This window comes from Diceros bicornis, chromosome 37 (genome assembly GCF_020826845.1).
Source record: "Diceros bicornis minor isolate mBicDic1 chromosome 37, mDicBic1.mat.cur, whole genome shotgun sequence".
Lineage (NCBI taxonomy): Eukaryota > Metazoa > Chordata > Mammalia > Perissodactyla > Rhinocerotidae > Diceros > Diceros bicornis.
In genome coordinates, this window is record NC_080776.1 from 6,772,108 (window position 1) to 6,792,955 (window position 20,848).

Here is a 20,848-nt window from a genome sequence, read left to right on the forward strand (position 1 = left end):
CTTTTTATTATGGAGGAAAACAAATTAGTAATTTTGAGGGTTACAGGTGTGGTTATTTTTGAAATCAATGTTAGATAATCAGTGATATGAAATTCATATATCAGGCTAGAAACAGTATCAATAGACTTTCTAGACACACCAAAATTTAAATAAATTTTAATATATTTCCAGATAGGAGGTTCAAAATATTTAGGACTGCATGCATATGGGGTCTTGTGAAAAAGGTACAGATATACTATGGCTTAGAATTTCTAATTACAAGGTCCTCAGAACCAAGTATGTGTGATCTGGGGGTGTATCCACTTCTCACTAGAGAGTACCTACGGAGTCCAATCTTCCTCAAGAAAACCCACCTCAGTCCCACTGTCAATTGCAGCAGCGCTGGTGGGACTCCAGGCAGAAGCCAACTGCTCCATTTGTCAGAATGACCTGAGTGACCTCATCACCATCAAATGCAGCCAAAACTTCTGCTGCTTCTGCATCCAACAGCCCTGGGTGGCTCTGCAGGACAGGTTCCCTTGCCCTGTCCACCTGGCCACCAATGGTAAAAGGAGCCTTTCTGGAGTAACGCTCAGCTGAGAGGGATGACTGAAATGGCCAAGCTCCTCCACACCAGCGGGAGCAAGAGGCAGGGCAGGAGCAGACGTGCTTGTGCGAGAAGCACAATCAAGTCTTGACCCTTTTCTCTGAGGAGGACCTAGAGGAGTTGTGTCCCCTTGCACTCGGCCCCCTGACCACCAGGACACCACATGAGGTCCTGCCTTTCATCACAGGAAAAGACTCAACAGTTACATGGAGCCCTGAAGAAGCAAGTAGCAGACGTTCAGGAACCAGGAGCCACCCAAGAGACAAAGCCACTAGAACTGAGAGAGAGAGGAAGAAACCAGAGAGAGAGATTACTCTCTGAACTGAGCACCTGAATCAGCTTGTAGAACGTGAGCAAGAGGTTACTGAAGGGCAGCAGAATATGTCACCCCAAAATATGACTGTAGGAGTTCAGGACATGTCACCCCAAAACATACTGCCTTGGCATATTGATTATTTTGAGCTGTAGGCACTTGAAAAACAGCAAATGCAGGGAGAGGCTTTCTCAGAACTCCCCTTCTCTGCCTAAAGACAGATCCTCCAAAAGGAACTCAATTGTCATCAGTCCCCTCCCGAGAATTTCATCAACCAGGGAAGATGGACTCCTGTCAAAGAACAGGAGACTAGAAGTCAATACCACACCCAGACACACTTTGTCACAAACCATCATCCCTCCCATCTCTTCTTCCAAGGACCCACTCATCTTTCCTAAAAATAATTTACTTGCCCCTAAGTGGCCTACATATTCCCTTCCTTTCCCTAGTAAGATGGTATTTAAGAAGTCTCAATTCCAAGCCACCTCAGGGAGTTCTCATTTTCCCCTGGGTATCTCCCATGCACACAGGACATATACATGTGAATAAACTTCTGTTTTTCTCTTGTTCATCTGTCTTTTATTATAGGGGTCTCAGTCAAGAACTCCAAGGGTAGAAGGAAAATTATTTTTCCTTTCCTACACAGTTCTCTCAAGATTAGCTGATGAAGAGAAGGACCTTCAATGGAAACTCAACGCAAACATAACAGCATTTTCAGACTACACTTTCACACTCAAAGATCTACTAAAGGAGGTGGCAGAGAAGAGTGTAATGACAGAATTGAAACTGCTGATGGATGTCAAGAGTATTAGCGAGGTGTGAAAGCCTCTCTCCTCGTTCCAGTTAAGGACAGAAGAATGTGGTCTTCCTCTGCGGTATTTGGCTCTGCAGAAAATCATGCAGAAATTGAAAGTACTCTGGATCCCGAAACAGCACATCCTAATCTGCTTGTTTCAGAGGATAAAAAAATCTGCGACATTTGTAAAGAAAAAGCAAAGAGTTCATCCAAATCCATAGAAATTACGGCTTATCCAGTAGTCGTGGGTTCTGAAGGATTTGATTCCAGCCGGCATTACCAGGAGGTCCAGGCGGACAACAAGCCTTAATGGACCACAGGGGTTTGTAAAGACTCCGTTTCCAGGAAGAGAAAGTGACCCTGGTCAGGACAGAACACACGGTGGACAATGTGGAATGGTGACTGTGTCTCACGAGGTGCCGTTCCACTCACTCTTCTAAGGAAAAGCCCAGAGAGACTGGCGTTTATCTGGACTACAAATTGGGTGAGATTTCATTTTACCCTTTGAATGACAAGTCTCACATCCATTCTTTCGCTGACAAATTTTCTGAAGTCCTACTACCTTATTTCTTATCGGATGTGATTTAAAACCTCTTACAATCTGTGCAATAACAAATTATGAGGGATAAACTGCCTTGAAGGCTGTCACATGGCTTCACTTTCTTCCTGTAATCTGTGAATAGGAGGCAGAATGATGTATAACTCGCAGTGAATCTAGTATTAACAAATTCTTTAAATGTTTCTACGAATTAAGCACATAAATGAGATCATACAGTATATGCTCTTTTCCGTCTGGCTTCTTTCACTCAGAATAATTATTTTGAAATTCATCCATGTTGTTGCATGAGTCAATAATTCACCCCTTTTTGGTTCTGAGTAGTAGTCCATTATTTAGATATACCACAATTTGTTTACTCATTCACCCATTGATGGGCACAATTGTCTCTCCATGGGAGATATGAGTTGCTTTTTGGCTCACATCTCTCACCCTTGTAATTATTGACAATGATCCAAAAGATCAGCAGGTCAGTCTAAACTCCTCTGCATAGACTGTAACGGGAAATAGACTAGAATTAGACCACATTGAAAAGAAAATGGTCAGAACCCCCAGAAAAGAATGTGCTAAGACAGCAATATAGTTCAAATACCTATGCAAAAGACACTCTGACAGCCTTTCAACAGATGAAAAGATGCTCTACTGAGAAGACCATTTCTTGCCCATCAGAGTTGTCCAGAAGCTGACAAGACACATTTTGGGCACAGCTGTGGGGAACAGACATTCTCATACATTGCTGGTGGGAGTGCAAAATGGAAAGACATTTGGAAATACCTAACAGTATGCATTTACCCTTCATCTGGAAATCCAACTTCCAGGATATACCCTGAAGACATACCTCCACAAAGGTAACAAGTATGTACAATGTTATGCTTTGCAGACAATATTTGTAACAGCAAAACATAGAAACAACACAAATTTCTATTAAATTTGAGACAATGTGTGCATTTGAAACAATGAATTTTAAAATAAATCTATGATTCCATAGCGGTATACCAAATATTAATAATGATAATAATAATAAGTATATATAGAGAGAAGGGACGGTTGTGGCAGAAAAGTCTTTTTATGGAAGAATATCAGCTAATAAATATAGAAGCAATTATACAACCAAAAAAATCAAGATTTTCATATTCCTAATGTAAGAAGTGTTTCAAGTAGGAATTAACAATGGTTGCTAAAATCCTGACGGCAAAAAGAATATTAACACATTGCCAAAATATCACCCTACACATTACTTATTAATTATAAAGAAATTAGGATCACTATCTTAACTTAGTTAACAGGTTATTTCTGGGGTAAGAGGGTATAGAGGACTTGACTTTCTACCTTATAGAGTTTTACATATATGTGTATAATATATACATGTGTATAATATATTTATATTTGTAAACCTATATATTTACAAATATATATATTTGTAAACTAGCATGCATTGTTTTTATAATACTAAGACAGAGCCATTTCATAAAAATAGAGATTCTATGTTGGAAAATTTTTTTTTTCCAGCGAGGAAGAGTGTCCCTGAGCTAACACCTGTTGCCAATCTTCCTCTTTTTGCTGAGGAAGATGGCCCCTGAGCTAACATCCATGCCAATCTTCCTCTATTGTGTATGTGGGACGCTGCCACAGCATGGCTTGATGAGCGGTGTGTAGGTCCATGCCCAAGATCTGAACCCACAAACCCCAGGCCACCGAAGTGAAGTGCATGAACTTAACTGCTACGCCACTGGGCTGGTCTGGAAAATTTTTTTTTCAATTTTAATTTAAAAAATAGAAGGAATCAGAACTTATAAAAAACACTAAACAAATCAGCAAAACTAATTTTTAAAAAATCAGACTTTTTAACTGCTAAACTTGTGGTTTACAAGTAGCTTCCTGGCATACTGTTTTTCAACTTTTCTATGTGAATGGCCTTTTAGACTATTGTGAAAAAACCTACTATTATGAAGAATCTACTATTACGAAAGAAAGAGACAGTAAGCTAAATTAGTTCATTGACTTCCTTTAAAAAAAAATCAGTTTCCAACATAAAAATTTATCAAAATCAGAATAAAAGTCAAATATGTCAAATTCCAATGTGGAGTAACAATTCAGCAGTCCTGTCTAAAACCGAATAGGTCCGTGCCTGGGATCCGAACCCGCAAACCCCGGGCTGCTGAAGCGGAGTGCGCACACCTAACCACTATTCCACTGCACCGGCCCCTTAATGATCTTGATTTAAGGAATTTTCCCTACCCTACTCTCCCCATTCAGAGGACAAAACCCAAAGACATAGGAAAAAAATATATAAAAATGCTTACGAAAATCCTGGATATCCATTTTTAGTAAGGATAATGATATTGACAATAGATCCTCCATGCTCTTTCATCCAGGATTTGTAAACTGCAGGAGACAAAAATGACAATCATATCAACTAGTGTCCTGACCCTTCTCTGATCCCCTGTTTCAGCATGCCGCTTATTCGATACTTTTAAAATTTTAATTTACATTTCTTTTTTATAAAAAGCCTGACTGAGGTACAATTTACATATCACAAAATTCATCCACTTTTCATGTACAATTTAATGATTTTTAATAAATATACCTAGTTGGGTAACCATCACCACAATCCAGTTTTAGTACATTTCCATTTAGTACATTTGTGCCCATTTGCAGCTCAACCCATTTCCAGGCGAACACTCATCTACTTTCTGTTTCTATGGATTTGACTTTTCTGAACATTTCATATAAATGTTGGTCTTTTGTGTCTGGCTTCTTTCACTTAGAATGATGTTTGTGAGGTACATCCATCTTTTTTTTTTTTTTTGTGAGGAGATCAGCCCTGTGCTAACATCTGCCAATCCTCCTCTTTTTTTGCTGAGGAAGACTGGCCCTGGGCTAACATCCGTGCCCATCTTCCTCCACTTTATATGGGACATCGCCACAGCATGGCTTGCCAAGCAGTGTGTAAGTGCGCACCTGGGATCCAAACTGGCAAACCCTGGGCCACCGCAGCGGAGCATGCGCAGTTAACCACTTGCACCACTGGGCCAGCCCCCTCACCCATCTTTTAACACATATCAATAGTTACTTTTTATTGCTGAATGGTATTCCATTGTATAGATATGCCATATTTTGTTTATCCATTCACCATCTGATGAACGTTTGGATTGTTTCCACTTTTGAGTGATTATAAATCTTTGTGTGGACATATGTTTTTATTTCTCTTGGGAAGATACCTAGGAGTGGAATTGCTGGGTCATATGGTACTCTCTGTTTAATTTTTTAGGAAACTGCCAGACTGTTCCCCAAAATGTCTCTACCATTTTACATTCCTACAGAAACACAAGAGCGTTCCAGTTTCTCCACATTATTGTCTGACTTTTTGACTACAGCCATTCTAGTGGGTGTGAAGTGGTATCTCAATGAGGTTTTGATTTGCATTTCCCTAATCACTAATGGTGTTGAGCATCTTCTCAAGTGCTTATTAGCCATTCATATATCTTCTTTGGTGAAATATCTATTCAAATCTTTTGCCCAATTTTTAACGGGGCTGTTTTCTTATTATTGAACTATAAGAGTTCTTTGTATATTCTAGATACAAGTCCTTTATCAGATATGTGATTTGAAAATCTTTTCTCCCAGTCTGTGGCTTAACTTTTCATTTTCTTAATGGTGTGTTTTGAAGCACAAATGTGTTTAATTTTGATTAAGTCCAGTTTATCACTTTTTTAATTTTATAGATGCTATTTTTCGTGGTGTATCTTAGGATTCTGCCTAACCTAAGATCATAAAGATTTTCTCCTTTGTTTGCTTCTAAAAGTTTTATAATTTTAATTTTAGCATTTAGGTCCAGGAGCCATTTTGAGTTAACATTTACTTAGAGTGTGCGGTAAGGGTCTTTCTGCACGTGGATATCCAATTTTGCAAGCACCATTGGTTGAAAAGACTATTGTTTCCTCATAGAATTGCCTTAGCACCTCTGATGAAAATCAATCGACCACGAATATAAGGGTTTACTTCTGGACTCTCAATTCTATACCATCGACCTATAAATCTATCCTTATGTCAGTACCACACTCTGTTAAAATCAAGAAGTATAAGTCCCCCAACTTTCTTCTTTTACAAAATTGTTTTGGCTATTCCAGGTCTTTTGCATTTCCACATATATTTTAATTTATTGTCAATTTCTGCAAAAATTGATAGGGATTGCATTGAACCTACAGATCAATTTGGGAAGAACTACCATCTTAACAATATTGAGTCTTCCAATTCACAAACATAGATTCTCTTTCCATTTATTTAGATCTTCATTCACGTCCGTCAACAATGTTTTGTAGTTTTTAAAAGCATAAAAGTCTTACACTTCTTTTGTTAACTTTGTTCTTAAATATTTTATCCTTTTTGAAGCCCCATTTGACAGCTAGGCATCCATTCTATTCATACAAATCAAGACAATGCTGGAGATGTACTTTAGGACTCGCTTCAACAGAAATCTAATTTTTAGAATGTAAAAACCAGAGAACAAGTCAATACCCATCCTTATTAAAAGCTCAAGCAAAAGGATGCCTTCCCATTAATACTTAATGCTTTCCTGTGAGTTCTTACCAATTCATAACATATAACAGAAAAAAGAAGGTAAAACCACTAGAAAAAGACATAGAATGCAATATGTTTTAAATCTATGACAACTTTTTCACATCGCTGAAATTGGGTATGTCTTACAATTGGAGGCATCTTATAATTACAAATAGCAACGTTTTTACTTTGTTAAAAGTATACAGAATGATGGTGCATTTCACAACTGGCTGTATCTTTGACTCAATTAAATACAGGAGTTATTTTTAGACTGTACAATTGTATATTCAGAAGACCCAAAAGACTAATGTGACAAACCGTTAGATAAAGCTACAAATCATTAGATAAAACTAAAAGGTCAATTTGAAAAAATAATTCTTCTATAAACCAACAGTAATCCAGTTGAAAAATAATTGGAAAAAGAGCCCATTCAAAATAGCAACAGCCGTCAAAAATATCTAGGTATTAATAAAAAAATATGAGATCTACATGACAAAAACCACAAACTTTTGCCAAAAGATTAAGAGTCCATTAATGAAAAGACATGTCATGATGGGGAGACAATATTTAAACATGTTAATTATTTTCAAATCATTAATAAGTTTAGCACAATTCTAATCAAATTCCCCAATAAGATTTTTGAGGAACAAACTTGAATATAAAAGTCATCTGAAAGAATAAACGGTCATGTATAGCCAAGAAAAGTTTGGAAATAAAAATAAATAAAGCTGTATGTACCATATCGAATATTTTAAAAATTTATAAAACTATTTGATACTAGTACAAGAAAGGAGAATAAGTTTATATAAATTACCTTCACAGACTTTCTGCTTCTGGTTAAATACTACCATATATTTTACAACTCTGAAGCTTCCCCTGACACTTCTCCAGGGCTATTCTTCAAGATATTTGAGACAGTCATCAGATGCCAATCATAAGTCCAGGCTGTTACCTATGCTTCTTGATTGGCTATAAATCAGACGTTCCCATGATCCCCTCCTTGAAATCAATTAATTTGCTAGAGCAGCTCAAAGAACTCAGGAAACTAGTTTACTTACTAGATTACCAGTTTATTACGAAGGATATTAAAGGATATCAATCAACAGCCAGATGAAGAGATACATACGGCAAAGTCCTGAACAAAGGGGCTTCTGTCCTCGTGGAGTCTGGGCCTAGCACAGTGCCATGTGGAAGCATTCTGATTCACCAACCTGGAACCTCTCTGAACTTTGTCCTTTGGTGTTTTTGAGGAGGCTTCATTACACAGGCATGATAGATTAAATCATTGGCCACTGCTGACTAATTCAATTTCCAGCACCTGTCTCCTCCCTGGAAATCAGGAGGAGAAACAGAAAGTTCCAACCCTCTAATCACGGTTGGTCCCTAGCAACCAGCCCTCCCCATCTTTAGGGACTTTCCAAAAGTCACCTCATTTACATAAACTCAGTTGTGGTTGAAAGGGGTTTGTTATGAATAAGACACCCATTTCACCATTATGGTTCTGAAGCCATTTCAGGAACTGAAGACAAGAGACCAAATATAACAAAAGATGCTCCCACGGCTCTCATAGCTCAGGAAATTCCAAGGGTTTTGGTAGCTGTGACCCTGGGACCATGGATGAAAGACCAAAATATATAGTATTGATTATAAATCACAATATCATAGTCCCTAATGATTATAGAACTACCATACTATTTGTAGACTACCTACCTGGACTTTTTTATGTGAGGGAGAAATAAACTATCTTATTTAAGCTCCTGTTTTTTCTGGGGTCTCTACACTGGAGCAGCCATTCCTGTATCACAACTAATACAGAGCTTTATACTGGTAGATAAAGATGAAGGCTGGGACTGTCTGCAAGATGTTTGACTTACAGATACTGAGAATATAAAGCCCAATCCACTTTGAGGTGAAGACCCTTTGGGTCAGAATTATATTCATTCTATGCTTTTCATCATCGAAATGTCTTGGATAGTTTGTAAGGAAACCTTTGAGTTACCCAACTTCAGAAGTTTAATATTACCACCTATGAAACATAACCTTTAATTCAAAGAAGATGCATGCATGCTAATTAGTTGTTAGTCAGAAGGAATGTGGGCTCTCTCTGGTATTCTCTCTGAAGATCTGACTGACTTAATCAACAGGCCCTTATAAGAGATTTAACAGATTCATTTCCCAAAAACAAAGTGTGAGAGTTTTTTTTAATTTTATGAACATCTTTGTAGCTATCCTTTGTACAGATCCTTAATAATTTTCTCATGATAAATGCCTAGAAATAAAATTATAAAATCAAAGGATACCCACATTTTGTAAATATTGCCAACTTATTCTCCACAATTGTAGCAATTTACATTCCTATGTTGTATATGAGCAAATCAGGGCAGTAAATGTTGATGACATGGAGCTTCTGAGCCCCTAACAATTTCTCTTTCAGGATTCTCTATGATCCTTAAAGACATCTTAACTTTTGGGGTTACTGATCACACTTGCCTGCTTTGCACATGTAGAAGGTGCCCGTCAGGTTGGTTTCGATCACAGCGTGCCATCCCTTAGCACTGATGTGTTCAGCAGGAGCTATGAACTGGCCTCCTCCGTTGTTTACCAAGAAATTGATCTTACCATAAATATCTAAGGTGGATTTGACCAAATTATTCACCTAAAGAAAAACATTAAAAGTAAACTGGTTAATAACCTAACTTGCTACTTGGACTGATGGCTTGCTCTAGGAGTGTAAGAGAACTTGCAGTCTCTCACAGTGAATGGTAACTCCAACTACCAGAATACCCACAGATAATAAAGCTAAATTTGTAATCTTGACAACAAGATTTATCCAAGGCCCTGGAACATTCCTAAGTAGGGCAGGCCTCCATGGTATTAATTTGTGAGCTACCAACCCAGAATAATGGATAGTGATGAAATCAGGTTAAAATTAACATTAAGAAATGATTTCAAGTGCAGAAGACACAAAAGGTGGTGTCACTGAGACTTCCCCATCTTGCTTAGTTTCCCTAGCTTGCTCCCTCCCTCTCCTTCTCCTGAGGTCACTCACTCAATAAGTCATTAGCAGAAGAATCTCCTTCACAGGGGCTGCTTCTAATGAACCCCATCCAAGACAGCTACCACAAGAAAACTGTCGGTTTTAGGACCGACAGTCAGGTTTAGGAACCACTACTATAAGTTAAAATGAATGAATAAATGATTCATTGCATTTAAAAGTGCATTACCTCCTCTTCTTTACGGATGTTGCATTTTATGGGAGTGACCTGAGCGTTGCTGGTGGGAGGCAGGACGGCCTTCAGTTCAGTTGCAGCAGATTTTAATCTATCAAAGTTACGAGATGCGATGACCACATTACACCCTGAAGAGAAAACAGCAAAGAACAAGTCAACAAGCTTCCATTGGTTGTATAAACTCCAAAAATAACAGTGTTTAGAAAATTATTTCATATGTTGCTGTAAAAAGATGAATTAAGACTTCTGCTTCTGGTCAAGATGGAGTAACGACAATTGAAGTGACCCTCCAGACCAAAACAACTCAAAAAACGGACAAAGTATGTGCCACAGTGATTTTCAGGCATTGGACATCAGAGAGCACAGGACAGTGATCTCAGAGAGTAGAAACAGACAATGTGAGCCCTGTGATTATTCTAACTTGCTGCCTGGACAGAGTCTCCAGGCTGCAGCACAGGGAGGAAAAACCCATTCAGAGCCCAGGAATCTCCTGGGTGGAAAAGATGAGGTTGGGAGTCCAGGGAGGCCAAGACAGCTAGATTACACAAGACACAGAGAGAAGAGAGGTACACAGAGAGGCAACTCCAGAGATTTGCAGAGAGTTCCCTCACGTCTTCAGCTGAGCCCTGATTAATGCATGTGAGTAAGGAAACTATGTGAGGCTGGGGAAAGACCCACCCAAAATGAACAGAGGGAACAAACCCTGGCACTCACACAGCACTGGGAATAGTTAGTGTTCCCACCAGGAAAAACCTTTCATGGGGCATTGGGTAAAGGACTCAGAAGGGTATGGCCTCAGTAGCAAAATGAGCCCTAAACTAAAGGTTGATCAGGTCAACACTTAACATAAAGCAAGCCTCTTTTAAAGAATCAAACTGTTTCCAAGTAACTTAACTGCATCACAGAACAAAGCTCAAGAATATCTATAAGAATGTAAAAATAACGAGCATCCAACAAGGTAAAATCTAAAAATGTCTGGCATCCAACAAAAAACTACAAGGCATGCAAAGGAGCAGGAAAAAGAACCCATAATGAGGAGAAAAGTCAGTTAATAAAAACAGACTAAGAAATGGCACTGATGATATAATTACATAAACCAGTGATAAAGAGAAAAATATTAAAAGCAGCCAGAGAAAAAAACACATTCAGCACAAAACAAAAAAGACAAGGAAGACAGAAGACTTCTTTTCAGAAACAATGCAAGCCAGAAGACAGTGGAACGTCTTGAAAGTACTGGAGATGGGGGTGGTGGGGTGGAGTGAAGGTTTGGGAATCTAGAAATCTTGACCCAGTGAAAACAGCTTTCAAAAATGACGGCAGGGGCTAGCCTGGTGGCATAGTAGTTAAGCTCACATGCTTTGCTTTGGGGCGGCCCACAGTTCACAGGCTGGGATGCTGGATGTGGACCTACACACTGCTCATCAAGCCATGCTGTGGCAGCGTTCCACATACAAAATAGAGGAAGACGGGCACGGATGTTAGCTCAGTGACAATCTTCCTCAAGCAAAGAGAGGAAGATTGGCAACAGATGTTAGCTCAGGGCCAATCTTCCTCACCAAAAAAAAAAAGATGGCAAAATAAAGACTTGTTCATACATATAATAGCTAGAAGAATTCATTAAAACAGATCTGCACTACAAAAAAGATTAAAGGAAGTCCTCCAAGCAGGACAATGATACCAGATGGAAATCTAAATCTACAGAAAGGAAGAAAGAGAACCAGAAATGGTAATTATGTGAGTAAATACAAAGGCTTTTCTTCTTTCTACTCAAATCTCTTTAAAAGGTACTGATTTGGGGCCAGCCCGGTGGCACAAGCAGTTAAGTGTGTGCGCTCCACTGCAGCGGCCCGGGGTTCGCCGGTTCGGATCCTGGGCGCGCACCAATGCACTGCTTGTCAAGCCATGCTGTGGCGGCATCCAGTATAAAGTGGAGGAAGATGGGCACGGATGTTAGCCCAGGGCCAGTCTTCCTCAGCAAAAAAACAGGAGGATTGGCAGATGTTAGCACAGGGCTGATCTCCTCACAAAAAAAATAAAATAAAATAAAAATAAATAAAAGGTACTGATTGTTTAAAGTAAAAATGATAACAATGTATTTTAGGATGTATAACATATGTAGAAATGAAATGTATAAAAAGAACAGTGCAATGGCCAAGAAAGGTAAAACAGAAGTACAGGCCGCCTTTGTTTTGCTCAGCTCTGATATGCACTGATTTCCATTACCTTAGCTTAGTTAAATAACACCAAACCCCCAACAACATGGTTCAAACTTCTGTTATCATAGTACATTAACTGCGAGCAACTGCATAAAATACAAACTTCACTGTTAGCTCCCCAATCCACAAATCACCATGTGAATAACAGATCCAGATCATGATCAACGACTTATCACGCCACTTCTTTCAATGTCTGCAGTGATGGGCACTGTGCATCTGTTCTTCAATTCACGCAGACAGCAAAGAATGCAGCTGTGTTGCCTCCTTGTCTCCCAACAATAAACCCATGTGACATTTTACAAAAATGGCTGATTGAAAGAGGGACCAGCCAACAAAGATAAAAGCGTGACAAAGAAATAAAAACTGGTAACACTGGAAGTGAAATTAGAATTCAATGTAAATAGAGTTATAAGAGGAAGAGCTGCCCATGGGAATGCTAACACTGCCAGCAGTGTTTTGCTTAAGTAAACGTACTAAGCCAAAATATGCTGGACTACCCGTGTGCCTTATTAAGTAATCCTGAACCTCACTGTTCATTGTTGCCTTACTTTTTAGCTCATCCTAAAGAGAATGCTTCCTCCTTTTCATGTATAAATATAGAAAACAGAAACACTTGGCAGGGCAGCCTCAAAGTAGAAAGAGGAAGGAACCTCACCACCTCTGGGAAGCCCAGAGGGACAGGGTAGATTTAAATTTAACTATATTGATAATCACAACTATATCGATAACTCTCCTCCCTCTCCTTCACCAAGCCAAGGCTGGCAGCCCCTTCTGCATGCTCCTATATCCCTGTCCTCACTCTAAAACATCATTTAAGCCCATATTGTATAGTAATTATCTGTTTACTTAACAGTCTCCTCCACTCTCTGTCACCCCCCGGAGCATAGGAACCCTGTCACTGCTGTAATTTTTACCCTAGCACACAATCCACAGTCAACATACACGTGCGGAATTAACAAAGTTTATAAAGGCAAAGAGTAAAATGGCTCTCTGTTTGGCCAGAAGTATTTTAGTTGTGTAGGATGAGCCAGCTTCTGCATATTAAAATAGGGCACTTTAAAAATTATTTTTGGGCCGGTCCCATGGCTTAGGGGTTAAGTGCATGTGCTCCGCTACTGGCGGCCCGGGTTCGGATCCCGGGCATGCACGGACGCACTGCTTGTCTGGCCATGCTGAGGCGGCGTCCCACATACAGCAACTAGAAGGATGTGCAACTGTGACATACAACTATCTACTGGGGCTTTGAGGAGAAAAAGGGAAAAAAAAAGGAGGAGGATCGGCAATAGATGTTAGCTCAGGGCTGATCTTCCTCACAAAAAAATAAATAAGTGAAAAAAAATAAAAATAACCATCCATAATTCAAATCATTTGCAGAAAAAGTACTTGCTGTTAACAATGTTATGAACTTCCTTCTAATCTTTTTCTGCATATATATTTTTCATTAACAATCAAATTGGAATGCTATATTTTGTTTAGAATTCTGCTTTTTTCAATAATATGGGATGCATTTCTCCACATAAGTCTTCAATAGCAAGATGTTTAAATAACAGCATATTTCATTGTCATTGATTTAACAATTTCCCCCATAATGGATATTTATTTCCAACGTTTCACTCCTCTACATTACCTCCTTGTATACAAATCTGTGCTTATCTCTGATTATTTCCTTAGGGTACATTCCTGACAGAGGAATTACTCGGTCATACAGCATGAATATTGTTAAGGCTCTGGAATTTTCTTTTTCCAAATTGCCCTCAACAAGCTTGTAATAATTTACATTCTTGCCTGCCTTCTCACTCCCCTATTAACACTTTCATTTCCCGCAATGCTTTAAAATTTTGCTAGAAAAACAATCTCATCTTACTATTGCATTATTTTGCATTTTATTGCCAGTAAAGTTGATTATTTTCTCATATACTTATTGCTTATTTTTAGATCTTCATTTGGAACACTTGGTCCATACCATTAGCCCATTTTTCTAACAGTGTGTAAGATCTTTTCCTTATTTATTTGTGAGAGCTCTTTATATAACGAATTTGTTTTTCTTTATGTGCATTTAAACTTTATTTATATTTTTTTAATTCAATGAGGATTTACATTTTCATATAGGTAAATGTACCTATTTTCCCTTTTGTGGTTTTTTTCCTTGTTTATGTGCTTACAAACTCCTCCCTTCACTCAAGTTAATTTAAATATTATAAGAGATGGGGGAAGATTACATAAAGGGAGCCTCTCCATATGTTACAACCTTTTCCAGTGAAATGAAGTCTTCCCATGTTTCCTAATCCCTCATTAGGCAATATATAGAAGGGACTGAGTTTAAATACACATCCAGAACTAATTCCATAGCCTGCTGCACAGGTCTCCTTATTCCCTACCTGGGCACAGCACACTGTACGTATCTTTGGCTCTAAATGTCCCCTTTAGTTTACCAACAGTGGTTCATCATCCCACACTCGTCTACCATTTCTTAGAACCCTGTTCTCTCTCCCTTGCGGTTTCCATTTCGGCCCCATCTACAGCTCCTTTGTTTTGCAACTCGACGCTCTGCCAAGCCCGCCTAGCTGCCCCCTGACCCCCGACCCCCGGTTACGCCAGCCTGTGTCTCTACCAACCCCTCGATCTGGGTACCCCGGCCCAAGGTCCCGCTCACGTACCCAGCTGCAGGAGGTCGGCCACGATGGCCCTTCCGATGCCCGTGCCCCCGCCGGTGACGATGGCCACTTGATCCTGCAGCAAGCCGGCCGCTAGGAATCTCTTGCGCTTGACCCACGCGTCCATGGCCGCGGAGCGTCTGAGTGGCCGCAGCGCAGGCCAGCCCGGGTCACCGGGTCCCCGCGGCCATGGAGCTGGCCTGGGCGGGGAGCCCTCGCCCGCGTGACCGCTGGCCCCGCCCCGCCCGGCGCAGCAGCTCCCCGTCCTCCAAGGGAAGGACGGCTCCAGGCGGCGGCGTCCTGACGGTCAGCACCCTCTGCCAGCCTCTGCCCCCGGCACGTGTAGGTGAGACGCCTGGTTCGTTTTTTTTTTTTTTTTTTTTTATTTCGATGCTAAGGGAGTAGCGGGGGGGCGGGGAGAGGCAGAAGGGACGCAGACAAAAAAGCAGGAGCGTGCTCTATTTTGAAAAATTCAACCCTCGGTGCTATAGCTTTCACGGTTAATTACAATTAAATCTCCAGCGCGTCAGAGAAAAGAGACGCTGCAGCTCGGGAGCCTTGCCGCGCCCGCCCGCCTCGGACGTCGGGCGATGCTCTGGCCCCAGCTGCTGCGTGCGGCTGGCTGGGGAGGGAAGGGGTAGGCTTAGCTGAGGGGGGAGAAATCCGGCTTCCAGATCCTTTCATCCCCCGGAAGGGACCCTCGGGATGAGAGTCAGGGGGGAGGGGAGTACAGTTGCAGTTATCCACAAAACCAAGATAATAAATGATTTTAAAAATAAACGCAAGCCCACCTCCACCTCATCTTCCTCTCCCCACCCAGGAATGAAGGGAAGAGGCAACCTTTACCAGATTTGAGATCTGATCCATTTCAGCCGGGCTGCGTTAATTGATGGGTTCAAAAGAGGATCTTTCCTTGAAGGGTGCATGCTTCCTGCAAGAACGCATCTGTAGGTGTGTGTCTGAGATTCCATCCTCTAGATCCTATCCTCATTCCTTATACAGGGGGGCTCGCCTCCTGAGGATGGGTGGAAATTTCTCCTCTGTGTTTTGGTGCACTGTAACAGTGATTTATTATTCAGATTCTCCTCCTTATTGTTCATCTTCCTTCATGCTGTCAACCCGCTGGAGAGAGATTACACCTGGACTGGCCCAGTGAGACTTTGCCTAAGAACTTGGCAGATCTGGGGGATGTGTCAGATGCTGTGGTCTTAACAATCCGGGCAAGACGCTGTTTCTAAGCCTGTTGTCAGAATACTGTGTGGGGAGAGAGGGAGAATGCCCCTCTGCCCTTTTCCCTTAAGGTTCTTATGGCTGGCCAAATAGTCAACAAGACAGGTTAGCAGGAGAAAATAATACCAAGTTTAATAACATGTATACATGGGAGAAACTCAGAAATGAGCAACTCGTCCCTCTGTCTAAGCTGCTTGCTTAAGTATTGTAGCTAAAAGCGAGGAAGGTGTTGGGGTGGGTAGTGGTCTGGGACTTCAGAAGGCAAGAAGACAATTCTTTTCAGGGTCATCTATAGATAATGTGGTCAGGGAGAGAGAGAGTTTTTTTGATAAAAGGGGCTTGGTGCCCCTCCCATTGTAACATCTATTTTACATTATCATTACAGCCATCATGATAGAAGATCTGTTCCAGGAAGGAGCCACCATGTCAAATTCTTTAGGCAGTTAGTGGGGGAGGTCAAATGTCCCTCAGAGAAAACAATCTAGGTAAAGAGATATATTTCAGGATGGCCAAATCTTGATCTCCCACAGTCCCGCCTTTGAAACTAAAAGTTTCACAGTCCTTTTGAAACTTAATGAAGTTTCATAGTCCAGAAGCTGAGTTGGTAGATTTTTATCTCACTGAACACATTTCTTAGTCTTGATAATAGATCAGTTTAATTAAGTTCATTTTAGAAGGTGGTGATGCAGGTGGGCTCTCAAGGTTACACCTATATTGTGGAAGCAAGCAATCAAGTATTTAATAGAAGCATTTCTATGTAAACAAAAGAAAAACAAGGTTAATGGTTGGAGCAAGTTGTAAAGCAGTTTCTGAGTTAGAGGACAGCCAGTTAAGAAGATTTTTAGATGTCAGCGTCAAAGCATCTTTTACAGTTTAAAATGTCTCTGATGATGTCATCGGGTAATCTCTTAAGTTTATATCAAGTCCATCAGCTTCAGTTTGTAAGGCTTCAGGAAAAAGGGCAGGTTTAGTTCTCAGTGATTCCAAATTAAAATGATGGAAAAAATCAAAAACGTTAGTTTGGATATCTGTAGTCAGATATTTCAGGAGACTAGAAGAAATCAGGATCCAGTCCAGTTAACAGATATAAAACAAAGACCTCAAAAAGACAACAAAACTAGGATCTAATATTTGCAAATGTATACTATAGTTTTTACTGAAATATAATTTTTCTTTTTAAAATCACCCTCATTTTTATCAAAGATAGCCAAATTAAAACTAACTAGTTTGCAAAATAAGTCTAGTTCTAATAGAGTTGGCCCGATTATTTATATAAGTACAGCAAGAATAGCAATTGATCACATAGGCTCTTTTAAATCTGCTTTGCTGGAACTTTTTATAAGGAATCTCAGATTGAACTTTAAAGGCCTCTCGAGGCCAGGAAAGCCAAGCCAAGGATTTTGTCATCAGACTTCGCCTGTAATACCTACAGATTTGGGTGAATTCCTCTCTTCCGAGGTTCCCCCAAAATATTTCGAGGTTCCTTGTGCCTGCCAGATAAGTGACATTCTTTACTTATCCTGGTAAGTGCTGCTTGGAACATAAGGTACCAGGCCCATATTTCCACGTGGCTTTATTCTATAAAGTCCAATCTCCATTCCTCAAAAGCTATATGGTTATATCGCAAATATGATGTTCCAGTCACAGCCTTGGTAATATAACCAGTGTTTCCAATTGTGTCCTGTTATAAGGAGAACAGATTCTTATTGAACTTATGCAAATAACTATATTGCCATGAAAACAACAATACTCACTTACTAAGAGTTTCCAAATTCCAGGGATCAGATAGAGAGAAAAAGATAAATATTTCAATTTTACTTACAAAAGTATCATTTACCAAATTGTTATAAGTCATAGCTAGCTCAGGAGAAAAGAGAAAAAGTTTTCCTTAAATCTGAAAAAACAAAACATTAAAAATTCATCAATACTTCAAATGCAAAATCATAAAAATTATAATCATCTTTATCAGTTCATTCAGTCCTGTGTAATCCATTCTTGATCCCAGTCTTTCTGTTAGCAGCTTCATGAAGTTATCAGTCTCTCCGTCAGATTTCTGTAATTTCTTACCAAGTTCAGTTTTATGATCAGAAAGTTTGTCAGAAACCTGTACTCCAGTGTAAATGTCAGAGTCCTTTCCATGAATTTTTCTGAAGTTCAAACATTCTGCAAAGGAGAAATAAGTCTGTAAACAACAAGACCTCAAAATGGCAATTGACAGAGAAATTTGATTAATTTTGTGACATACAACACTTTAAAATAATAATAACCAGAATTATGACTGATAACCAGGACAGATCAGAATTTCAGTAATGTTATCCAATTTCCATGTAAGCAGGCTTATCATCACTTGTCTGACAATGCTTTCCATGTAATTTAACGTACTGAATAAGCCTAATAAGTTTAGTGTCTTTCTCCTTATAGGAAGAGAGCAAATTTTTTTGAGAAGTTTCAGGGCCCTTTGAAAATTTTCAAAGAAAAAAAAGTAAAAAAAAAGACTTTATTTAAGATATGAATTTTGGGGAGCTTGTCAAAATTATAAAAAGTCAAAGCAAACAGAGTGTTAACAGTCCAAAAAGCCTTATTAGAGAGACCTCAGTCTTTTGAACACAGGAAATTATTTTAGCAGGTTTTTTTTTTTTCTGTCTTTTAGGTAGACTTACCCAAAGGTAAAGAAAAATCTTTTATAACCTCTTTATCAAGTTCAAGAAAATTATCCTTTTTAAGAGAAATAAGACCAAATTATAATTTTTTACCAGCTTACTTCTGATATTAAAACTCATTTACTTAATTAAATTCATTTCAATCTTAGCCAACTTGACCATGCAAAAACTCCTTTTCCAGAATTCCTCTTCCACAAACCTATAACTTTCTTAGTACATTCAGAATTTGTCCCATGTCTTTCTTTTCCCTCCTAGTACTTGAGGACAAATTTATCTTTCTTAATCAGCCAAACAAAATATTTCCATTCTTTGTTCCTTCTTTATACATCTTACTTTCCTTGTACACAGACATATTTTTCTTAATATTTAGTAGCTTCAATCACATATACTAATTGGAAATTTTAACTCTTAGAAACCTTAATTTGTAAGTAAACAATTATAAACTTTCTTTTACATTAGTATCTTGTGGCTTGGAAAATTTATAAACACTTCATAGCTTCTAGAAATATGTTACTTTATAGTACAATCTTTTAATAAAACACATGTTTACCAATAGACCCAAAACACCTTTTAGTTTTCCTGTAATGAAAAGCCAAAAGTAGACAAACGTACGTTTAGCAATGTCTAATATCTTATCTTATTTGGAAAGGATGATACTCAGTGAATTTTTATGACAAAATTTAGCAAAACTCTAAAGTTTTAAGTCACCAAAAAGTTTGGAAGCTGTAAACACCATAACACATAATTATTGTTTAAAGTTCACCCAACATTCATCTTTTTCACAACTATTTAGTTACTTATTCCCAGTAATTATTTAGATTTCCTACAAGACTTCATAAGACTTCAGATAAAATTAGCCATCATTTAAATTACTATTTTTGTTAACCAGTTCTGTAATGGAAATAACATCAGTTTTTTCCTACAAAATTTCATGTAAATTTCATCACCTCTTATACCTTTAAACATAGTTATCGTTAAGATTTTTATCAATAGGTCTTGGTCTTCTAATTTTGGACAAGGGAAGCATTCCCAGTCAGACATTTTAAAACATACTTAGGCAAAGTTGATGTAACTTCTATATAAAATTAACTCAAACATTCCAACCTTTATAATCTTACCAACACTTACACTTTTACATGTTCTCAATTCAATTGTGACCTGAGTCAAGATCTTAAGGCTATTCAAATTTTTCTCTTCCTTTTTCTGGCCTTTTTTTAGGTACCAATTAAACAATTGTGTGAGAGCTCTCAAAACATTTTTTTCCCCCCAATTTAGAAGTTTTTTCAATTGAAAGGATCCGTTGTCTGGCCATTGACGAGTAGGATCTTCATTTGTATATTTATTCCAATAATGACTCAATCCAATAAGCCTTTTTAAGGAAAGACCTGGAGGTAACTTTCCACGCTTAGAATAAATCTTTACTGTGGACGCAAAAGGCGTCCCTGGTGAGGGCGCAGATGATGTAGCCCCCATGATCCACAGAATTCACTCCCAAAGATATGCAGAGAAAGTAAAGACCTTCGTTGCACAGGCAGTAAGGATGGTGTAGTGAAAAGGGTGTCTCCGGTCTCCCACAATAGTGTGGGACGCCTCCAGTCACCGACCCGCTAATCTGTGACACCGGGCAGGCGATACTGGAATGGGATTTTTCCAGCACTAACAAGCAACGAAGGTTAAGACGACAAAAGCCCTTATGGACTGGGCCCTTTATGACAAACTCCCCTGAGAGCTTGGCACAGCCGGACAAAGAGACAGTTCGGAACCCCAGTCTACTCGACTGGCCACCAAGGGGCACCCCAGTAAATGCACCTTCCATATGATAGAGACCAAGGAGAATATTCTTACTGGTCACAAAGCCAAGTTCTCAGGACACAGAACAAGACAGAAGAAAAAAACCTCATCCAGTTTTTTTTATGTGTACAATGACAGCTTTAGCCACGCCTTAGGTCTCTTGGAGCCAGAATAATACCTGGGGGGGGGGTGCTTCGGGGTTGGGGGCTGTGTGCTTTACAGAGTACCTCGTCATTGCATGGACATTTTCTTGCAT

At 39.3% G+C, this 20,848-nt stretch overlaps 2 protein-coding genes across 2 annotated transcripts in view; one reads left to right on the top strand and one right to left on the bottom strand.

Moving 5' to 3' along the window:
- PECR (peroxisomal trans-2-enoyl-CoA reductase) overlaps positions 1-15,103 on the bottom strand; it is a 29,413-nt gene extending 14,310 nt beyond the window's left edge. Inside the window, exons 1-4 of the mRNA XM_058532955.1 lie at positions 14,915-15,103; positions 10,036-10,169; positions 9,302-9,467; positions 4,555-4,636 (exon numbers count right to left, since the gene is read on the bottom strand). Of these exons, the coding sequence (XP_058388938.1) occupies positions 4,555-4,636; positions 9,302-9,467; positions 10,036-10,169; positions 14,915-15,038 (506 nt within the window). The 5' untranslated portion in view covers positions 15,039-15,103. The remainder of the gene's footprint in view (positions 1-4,554; positions 4,637-9,301; positions 9,468-10,035; positions 10,170-14,914) is intronic.
- Positions 15,104-15,200: 97 nt separating this feature from the next.
- TMEM169 (transmembrane protein 169) overlaps positions 15,201-20,848 on the top strand; it is a 37,141-nt gene continuing 31,493 nt past the window's right edge. Inside the window, exon 1 of the mRNA XM_058532956.1 lies at positions 15,201-15,257. The gene's annotated coding sequence lies outside the window, so the exon portion shown is untranslated. The remainder of the gene's footprint in view (positions 15,258-20,848) is intronic.